The sequence below is a fragment of the Barbus barbus genome (assembly GCF_936440315.1).
Source record: "Barbus barbus genome assembly, chromosome: 4".
Taxonomy (NCBI): domain Eukaryota; kingdom Metazoa; phylum Chordata; class Actinopteri; order Cypriniformes; family Cyprinidae; genus Barbus; species Barbus barbus.
This window is the reverse complement of record NC_136732.1, coordinates 16152893-16162358: the sequence shown is the minus strand read 5'-3', so window position 1 is coordinate 16162358 and position 9466 is coordinate 16152893. Positions and strand designations below refer to the sequence as shown.

Below are 9466 nucleotides of genomic sequence, written 5' to 3'. Positions count from 1 at the left end.
GTTTTTAAGTGTTTAAGTTCAGGTGGAATTGGCTTTAAATGAAGGCTTCATAAGTTAGGAACTATAAAGGGTGTGTGACAACCTTTTTTTTTTCTTTTTTTTTTTTTGGAGGGAATGAGTGCAACTGGAGTTAACTTAATAAACTATAGATGGCACTTTTTGAACACCTTTTAGTAACTAAACTTGTAAATATAAGACAACTGTGCTGTTCAACATTTATTGAGCAGATTTTTTGTTTTCAGCAGAAAGAGATAAGGCCATTATCAAATTACACAGGCAGTCTGAAAACTGAAATAAATACTGCAAATGTTTCCCAGACCAACTCAGACAGGCACAATGGAAGGGCAGTGAGACTGATTCTGAGTTTACCGAGTCTAAATTTCTCATAGCTGCACTTGTAACAGATGTATTAACGTACAAATCTAATTCTAATCATAAAACTAATGCCACCAGGCAGTGCTGTCAAACCTCTTTTCTATCACATAGAAATGAAGGGACACACTGCATGCTTTTGTCGTCATTGTTTCCTAAAAAAAAAAGACAAAAACCCCAGCAGTTTCACCACATCAACTGAGTTTAAACACTTATCATTTGGCCTCTAATTTGGTATTGCATTTAGTGCATTTCAGTAAATAAAGAATATATATTATTTGTTGTGATAAAACTAGGTTTGTTAAACATTCAGAGTAGGAGAAAAATAGGTAAACGCAAATATTGCTGAAGGACCTCTTCATATGAAGTCATAAATGCAGAGATACCTGCTCTCTACTTCACTATTCTGACACTCTCAGCAATCAGCATAACGGTAAAAAGTTACGTTTTAGATGACAAATGTGAGACAGTGTCAAAAAAGAAATTCACAGTACAACTAATACAGCTATGTTCCACTAACATAAAAAAAGCTAAGCTTTTGACATTGTCCATTAGCATTGAGACAGGTGTCAATCCAGCAGGATTACAGTAGCTGTCTATCAGGAATGATACTGAAGACTATAACAGTACTGATCATGGCATTATCAGAAGTCTGCTACAGCCATTGGACCGCACTGCTCACAAGAGTCACAACACTCAAAACAAAGCGTTTTACATAGTGTATGAGGTTTGTAAATGGGGACCCATACTATTACAGAAGTGATTCAACAGAAGGTGCATTTTGTGTGAGAAGTGGAACCAGTACAGATATCTGATGTCTCTGCTGAGATCTATGAATATGATCAGACTTGTGCTCACACTTTCAGTTCCTGTGATAGCTGTAAGCTTTACTTGTGTGATGTTTATTTTACACTTAGTTAAAGATGCTGTAACAATGATGAACTTTTCAGACTTTAGGCCTCCCCTTTCTACATCTCTGCCATTTTGGCATAATCAAGGTGAACAAGCTATATATTTAAAAAACAAAATCAGCATCTGTATCTTTAAAGCTTTCAGTTTCCTCCATCGATTAAAAAAAAAAAGCTATCTATTTTCCTTTTAAGGCATTTGGTCAAATAAGTCAAAATCGAACACCCCTTCAAACTCATGAAAACCGCTCTTGCAAGTTCACTGTAACATATATGGCTGCTGTAAACATGCAATTTGATTGAAAGGTGCAAAGTGCTTAAAATGCATTGTGATTGGCTTAAAAAGTTTCTAGAGCCAATTTTCCTTTTAATGTTTATAGATGCTAGGACAAGTGTTGGGAAAAGTTACTTTTAAAAGTAATGCATTACAATATTGCGTTACTCCATTAAAAAGTAACTAATCGAGTTACTTTTTTTGGAAATTACTTCATTATGTTAAGTCTGTGTTACTTTTTGTCATCTGAGCTGGGCTTTCTTATTTATTTTTAATAACAACAATCCAAAAGATGTATTTTTGGCAACTGTAAAGACCCTTTCACACCAAAAGAGAAATGAATAAGTCTCAGACTGCACCTCGCTCCTAATTTCTCTCAACACGGGGACAGGAGAGATGTCAGTGAATAAACAGGAAAGTTCCTTGTATTACTCAGATATTTTCTTGTAAATTTAAAAGTAATACGTTACATTACTAGTTACTTGAAAAAAAGTAATCTGATTACGTAACTCATTACGTTACTTGTAATGTGTTACCCACAACACTGACTGATTGGTGTGATATCTCAGGGCAGTGGTTTTAGTGAGGAGGATCATTTTCTGCGTACAATTCCATGACAAAAATCACTTACAGCACCTTGGTAACGTTGGTTTAAGTCAAAGAAATGTCTGTGGTTTTGAGTTAGATGTATTTCGAGTGGCCTGTCTAAATCTCTCTGTGTGGCAGAGCAAATGTGGTTTTGAATTGCATGAGTGCAGTGTGGGTCTATTATTGATTAAATATTCATCTGTCAATAAGTAGCACACACATTAATTAGGACATCACATTGGACTACACAGTGACACACATGAACACTGCAGTTCTCCTCAATCTCCTCTTATTTGTGTCTTTTAACCTCTTGTTAAACAGAAATATCCATCAGAGGTCGGTTTCTGGACTACAGGTGATGTTCTTATTCTGCTCATCTTTATCTTTAAGAGATGTTTCCACTTCCTTCGGATCCTTCATAACATCCTCAGCTCTCTTATCTGAGTTTCCATTGGCCTGAAGCTCCTCTATAGGTGGTGTACTGGAGTGATTCTTTGCCTCCACTGTCTCTCCATTTTCTGTTGCAGTCTCTGGTGCCTCAGGCTTCTTCTTTATGAACAGTAAGTTGCATATGGCCAGCACTAAAGCTGACATCACAACCTCAATCCCAGCCAGCAGGAAAACAAACATGTAGTTCTTAGTGGAGTCCAAAAGTTTCCCTTGACAAAGTGAGAACAAGGATTTCAACAATGTTCAAAGATTCTCAATAGATTACAGTGAGAGTAGCAAGGTTTATAAATTAGGGATGTGTAAAATATCTACTCTTAATACATACATAATTACATCAACATACATAATAAATTTGATTAGTTGGTGGGTTGTCTGAACGTTCTGATTTATTGTTGTAAATTGATTGATTTATTTATTATTCCGATCAATGTTGAAAACAGTCGAGCTGCTTAATATTTTTGTGGAAACTGTGATAAAAAAAATGTCAGGATTCTTTGATGAATAGAAAGTAAAAAAAAATTGAAATAATTCTAAATGTCTTTACTGACACTTTTAATCAGTTGAATGCATCCTTGCTGAAGTAAAGTATTGATTTCTTTCAAAATACAGCATATTAATGATGATCCTGTTGACTATTGAATTGTAGTGCATATTTATTGATTGATCAATTCATTAATTTATTTTTAAATAGAAATTATGACTTGAAAAAATGGGCTGTCATAAGATTAAAGTAAAATGTTAAAATATTTAGTAATTACTGGATTAACACATTCAGTTTAGTGCTGTCAAACGATTAATCGCGATTAATTGCATCCTAAATAAACGTTTTTGTTTATATATTATGTATATATATGTGTGTGTGTGTGTGTGAACTCTATAATTCTATAAAATTAATTTCTATAAAAATACATATGCATGTATATATTTAAGAAAATGTTATAATTATATATAAAATATTTATATATAATGCAAATGTATATATACATGTAAATATTTAAATATATATATATACTGTATATATATATATATATATATATATATATATACATGCATGTGTGTGTATTTATATATACATAACAAATTTACACAGTACACACACATATATTATGTAAACAAAAACTTTTATTTTGGATGCGATTAATTACGATTAATCGTTTGGCGGCACTAATTCCGTTACAATAATGTTTTTCAATTTATGTGACTTTTGTAGCAGAAACGTGCACTGTGTGTTATGCATTATTGTGCTTGTCCCCATAATCATGTACTGTTCTTTCACGTTCTTGGGCAGTCAAATCATTCAAAATCTAAAATTCACATATGAAGTAACATATATGATTCTATATTTCTCACAGCCTACTTTAGTTTAAGAGGAAGCTAACCTACAGTATAAATCATTTTAGTTTAAAATAAAATGTAAACACTCACCAGCAGATGGAGGCCCAACCAGAACAGCGATGGCTTCAAGCAGGAGAACTAAACCAATGGCGCTTGAGAACTTCTCTCTACCCACAATAGTCATGAGAACCTCGAACTGCAAGGCTCCCACCATGCCATAAGAGATGCCAAAAAAGATACAGAACACCACCAGAGAGGTGTAGTCTTTAGACATGGAGCCCACCAGATCTGTGGTGCCATTGAATATGAGAGCGAAACTGAAGAGGTAGACGCATCGAGGGCGAACCCACTGGAGTCCAGCGATGATGCCACACGTGGGCCGTGCGAAAATGTCAATGAAACCCAGAATGGTAAGCAGGAGGGCAGACTTCGTGTCTTCGTTTCCCAACTCTTTGGCATAGCTCACCACAAACACTGGAGGCACAAACAAACCAAGCACCATAATGGAGGCAGCGACTGTATAAATGACAAAGCCCGGGTCTCTGAAAACACTGAAGTCCAGCAGCTTGGGCTTGGCCTTTGCTTTCTTGTTACCATCATCTGGTGTGTTTTCAATCCCAGCAATTGGTGGGACCAAAGGCCTCATTAAAGCCCCACAGGCACAGCAGTTCAGAAGTATGCCTCCCAAGATGAGGAAGCCCCCTCTCCAGCCGTATTCATACTGAAGAACTTGCCCCAAAGGGGACAGACAGCACAGAGCCACTGGACTCCCAGCTGCAGCCAGGCCGTTAGCCAGCGGCCGCTTCTCACTGAAATATCGATTCAACATAATGAGTGACGGCTGGAAGTTCAGAGCCATTCCAAGACCTGGAATCAGAAGATAGAAATGTTTACATGGCCCTGGATAAACATCAATACTTCAGTAAAAGAGTAAATGATGGCTGAGGTACCTGTAATGACTCCTGTACACAAGTAAATGTGGATGATGCTTGTGGCAAATGATGCCAAGACCATTCCCAACGATGCAAAGAGGCCACCCACCAACATCACTGGACGGCATCCAAATCGATTGACTAAAATGCTGCATAAAGGCCCTGCGAAGAGTAATTATATGCATATACTCTATCTGAACTATTTGAATCCAGTTTAAACTAATTAGAAGACATTAAAGGGATTTTTGCTCAAAATTTAAATTCTGTCATCGTTTACTCCAGTGCTGTTTTAGACCCCATCGACATTTGCTACATAGACAAAAACAGTTCAGACATTCTGTTCACATGAAGAAGGAAGGAACCACACATTTGGAACGACTATGACGGAATGCTCATTTTTGGATGAACTACTCCTTTGTTTGATGGTCAAGTCACCTTTATTTATATAGCGCTAACAATACAGATTGTGTCAAAGCAGCTTTACAGTATTAAATAGGAAAATAGTGTGTCAATAATGCAAAAGGACAATAGTAAACAATCAATTTTCAGTTAAAGGCAGTGGTGAACATACCAGTGCCATAAAGCATAGCCAACAGAATGGAGGAGATCCAGGCTGTGTCACTGTAGCCCACCTCAAACTCTCTAATCAGCTCCTTGAAGAAAACACTGATAGCCTTGGGAAAAGCGTAGGAGAAACCTGTGATGACGAAGCAACCAAAGAGCACGGCCCAACCCCAGCCACCATCAGGGGCCTTCACTCCACTACTGTCATCATCCAGTGCCACTCCTCCCATGATGCTCTACTGGTCTGTGGAGAGAGGAGACACTCATGTTCTCAGGGGAATATAAGTTGTGCAGTATTAGGATGCCTTCAGGACCTTAAGGAATTACATTTAGTCAAATGACAAGGCATTCGAGTTGGAGCGCAACAGTGGCAGTTCTAATAAAATGTTTTAGTTGTATGGGTCTCACAAAGCGGTTAATAAAATGCCCAGGTTATACTTGCACGCCAAAATCATAATGATGTGCTTCACTGTAATAATGCAAAAATCTTAATGGTCCCAAAATTGTCTTCTGAGACTCAACCCACAACAGACTGAGAATTTAGAGAGAACGTTATGACTTTTTATCACATTTTGTGATTGCCTTAAATATAATGATAAAGTATGTGAAATTAGAAGGTTTTCTATATTTCCTTGCTGAATGATACATGTTTGAGAGTCTTTGTATACTTTATTTTTATATATTATATTAATGTTTAAATATATCTATATATATTTACAGTTTAGGTTTTTTTTTATTTAATGAATGAATTAATAATGATTTTTTTAGCCTACCTTTATAGCTAATGACACATTTTCTAAGCTTTACTATTAAATAGTAATAATACTATAATAATAGTAAATATACTATAAAATAGCATTTGGTAATGAGATTGAAGATGTTTACCATAGTAGCCTAGAATTTGTGAAGAAAATGGTAGATTTTGGGGAAATGCACAAGTCAGACTTTCAAAAAATCCCCTATTCATCTCTAATTAACTCTCCGAGCTCACTCATATTAAATTGTACCTAAATGCCCTTTCGTATCGCGTACAACTGTTTTGACGTCTTGTCAGACCCGTAATACCCGCACTTTTACGCGGTTCCTTTCTGTAAAACAAGCTTATTTATCCGATCAATCTAGTATAACAATGTTATTTAATGTTATACAATGTCTGAGCTTTCCGTATTTCTGAGTGATCACCTGTTGCGTTTGTAGGCTATGTGAATGTTGTAGGGAATATACGGTAAGGGATGCTGCATGGATGCGGGAGGAATTTAGTCCACATTTATCAATGTGATGCAAGCTTATTTAAGTTCATAAATAGCCACTGTATCATTTATCATGCACGGTGATTAGAGGCTCTTTGTGCAACTAATGTCAATTAATACTAATCAACAATAACGTGCAAATTTAAATATAGCTAGTAGCCTACATCAACTCAACTTCATTACATCTAAAACTGACATTTAAACTCGGTCCTAAGATCTGTGCAAATATTTATCTTCTTCTGGAGAGGCTAATTAACGTCATTTCGGCACTACAACATGTTTACCCAAATCCTCTAATTGCCATAATAAGCTTCCGGGATATAAAACTAACTGTAAATGGTAGCTACTTACTAAAAATATGATGCTCAGCCACCTTCAGATTTCAGTTCTGTTCACCGGAGCACGCTTCTAGCAGCACCTATGACATTATAGACGCAGCTATGAAGAGAAAGCCGACTGGCCGACTCTGTGGATGGGTCCTAAAGTCTGCTCTCTCTCTCTCTCTCTCTCTCTCTCATCATGTTTTCATCTTCACCCAAGCGTGTGTCGTCTTTCGTTTTCTTTCTGTTTCTGTGCAACTGTGCAAAATAACCTGGCCAGTTTTGAGGTTCTGTAAATTGTGAAATATTAAAGTTGCAGAACAGGAAATAGTCTTGTGAGTCGTTTTCTTTATTTAACCAGGTTAAAAAACTCGTTGAGATTAAAATCTCTTTTGCAAGAGTGACCTGGACGAGAATGCAGCAACAAATAACCAGTTTTGGGAAGGTTACTTTGGAAATATAATAGGTTACAGATTACAAGTTACCCTACTTAAATGTAATTAGTAGTGTAACTTTTCAGTTACTTTATTAAAGTAATGTAACTAATTACATTTGATTACTTTTTGATTACTTTTCTAAATTTCTAATGTTTTCAACTGTTAATCATTTTCAAACATGTAAGGCAGGCAGGGTTAACCTTACTGTAGTACTCAACACTGATAACTGTCAGACATTCAAAGTCCTTCATCACTTAAATTAAGATTATAATATTTTAATTTTAAAGGAGACATTTGATGAAAAATACCTTAATTTGCATATAAATGAGCAGTTTGCAGTTTGTGGACACAGCCACCCTATATGATAAAAATTCACTCCTTTTTTTTCTCCCAAAAACCTAAACAGTCTCAATTATCAAGCCATTTTGATTTTGGAGTGAATACCAGGACTCTCTTCCACTTTCAATACCATGACTGAGGCGAGACCCTTGAGCAAGGCACCAAACCCCCAATTGTCCCCGGGCGCCGCAGCAATATGGCTGCCCACTGCTCCGGGTGTGTGTTCACTGCTGTGTGTGTGCACTTGGGTTAAATGCAGAGCACAAATTCCGAGTATGGGTCACCATACATGGCCACACGTCACTTTCACTAAATTTGTTTATGTCTGGCTGCACAAATCATGCTTTCTGAATGAGGGACAATTCAAGGCAGGTTTTGTTAAAAAGTTAAAACTCAAGGATGGAGCAGTACCCATTGTTCATGATCCAGCTGTTCCTCCAGAACAAGTAAGTCTCACTTTTTATTTTTATGATTATTTGTGAATCGCGTTTGCTCTTCCACAGAAGATCGGGTGAGCAGTGATCATTAGCATGTAAAGAGATATGCACCGAAACGAGTGACTGTGAACAGAGCTGTTTTTGACAAGGTAAAAGGGTGTTGTTTTACACGACCACTGAGACCATTTCAAGAATAAAGAATCATACCAACAGCCACCACAAAATCAGACTTACTTTAAAATCATTCTGAGGTTAAATACAGATTTAAAAACATAAGAAATAATTTAATAGCTATGATACTGTTTTTGAAATCAAATCTTTGCATATGACAGGAAACAGTGGATCTAAAATAAAGCATATACATAAACCCTAAAGGAAATATAAGAGTTATCGGATAAGCATGTTATATCTTCTGAAATATTGGAGTTAAATATTTTAGAGCAGAAATCAATTAAATCTGTATGTGCGAGTGTGTATGAAAAAAATCAGATGTGACCACTTTTGTAATCATTAACATTTTCATAAGTAACTGTAATTTAATTACTATTTTTTTCTTATTAACTGTAACTGATTACTTTGTAATTAAATTACGTAATTCCGTTACATGTAACTAGTTACTCCACAACACTGCAAATAACAGCATATACAAGTTTACATCATAACACAAAACACAAAGATCACAACAACTATTCAACAAAGGATAAAACACACAGTTTGTTAAAAGTAGATTAGATTCATGTAATGATGGAAGCACGTTTAGCTTTAGAATGCTTTGAAGGTTATTCCAAGACAAAGTAGCATTATAACCAAAGCAATTTTTTCCTAGCTCTGTTCGAACCCGAGGGACTTTAAAATGTAACTGATCATAGGAACATAGTTTGTAGCATACCTTTGATTTAGAAAAATTCAGAGACAATTAGGATGGAGTTATAGCACAAATAGCCTTGTAAATAAAACAATACCAATTAAAATTTCTTCGGGTAGGCTAATCAACGCTGTTAACTCGGCCTTCTCATATAAAGTAAAATGATGTATTTGATAACTACAACCAGTAATAAAACGTAATGGAAACTGGAAATTTCATACTGGAATGTTATTTCAAATATGTCAAATATCTGTGAAAAAGTGCATACTGAGCTTCTGGAGAATCTTAAAATGCATATCCATCTCAAATAATTGAAGTCATATGCTGAGTCAAATTCATGTAAACTAAAGGCATCACTGCTTGTTTGAAAAAAATCAAGCCTGGCTCAATAGGAC

General features: G+C 35.9%; 1 protein-coding gene across 1 annotated transcript; it reads right to left on the bottom strand.

Moving 5' to 3' along the window:
• Positions 1-107: 107 nt before the first annotated feature.
• On the bottom strand, positions 108-7245 carry LOC306869144 (monocarboxylate transporter 4-like). The gene is made up of 5 exons (XM_079415770.1): positions 7025-7245; positions 5431-5667; positions 4878-5021; positions 4018-4794; positions 108-2801 (listed from the first exon to the last, which is right to left on the bottom strand). Exons 2-5 carry the CDS (start codon positions 5651-5653, stop codon positions 2473-2475), a joined length of 1473 nt encoding a protein of 490 aa, XP_079271896.1. The 5' UTR covers positions 5654-5667; positions 7025-7245; the 3' UTR covers positions 108-2472.
• Positions 7246-9466: the final 2221 nt, after the last annotated feature.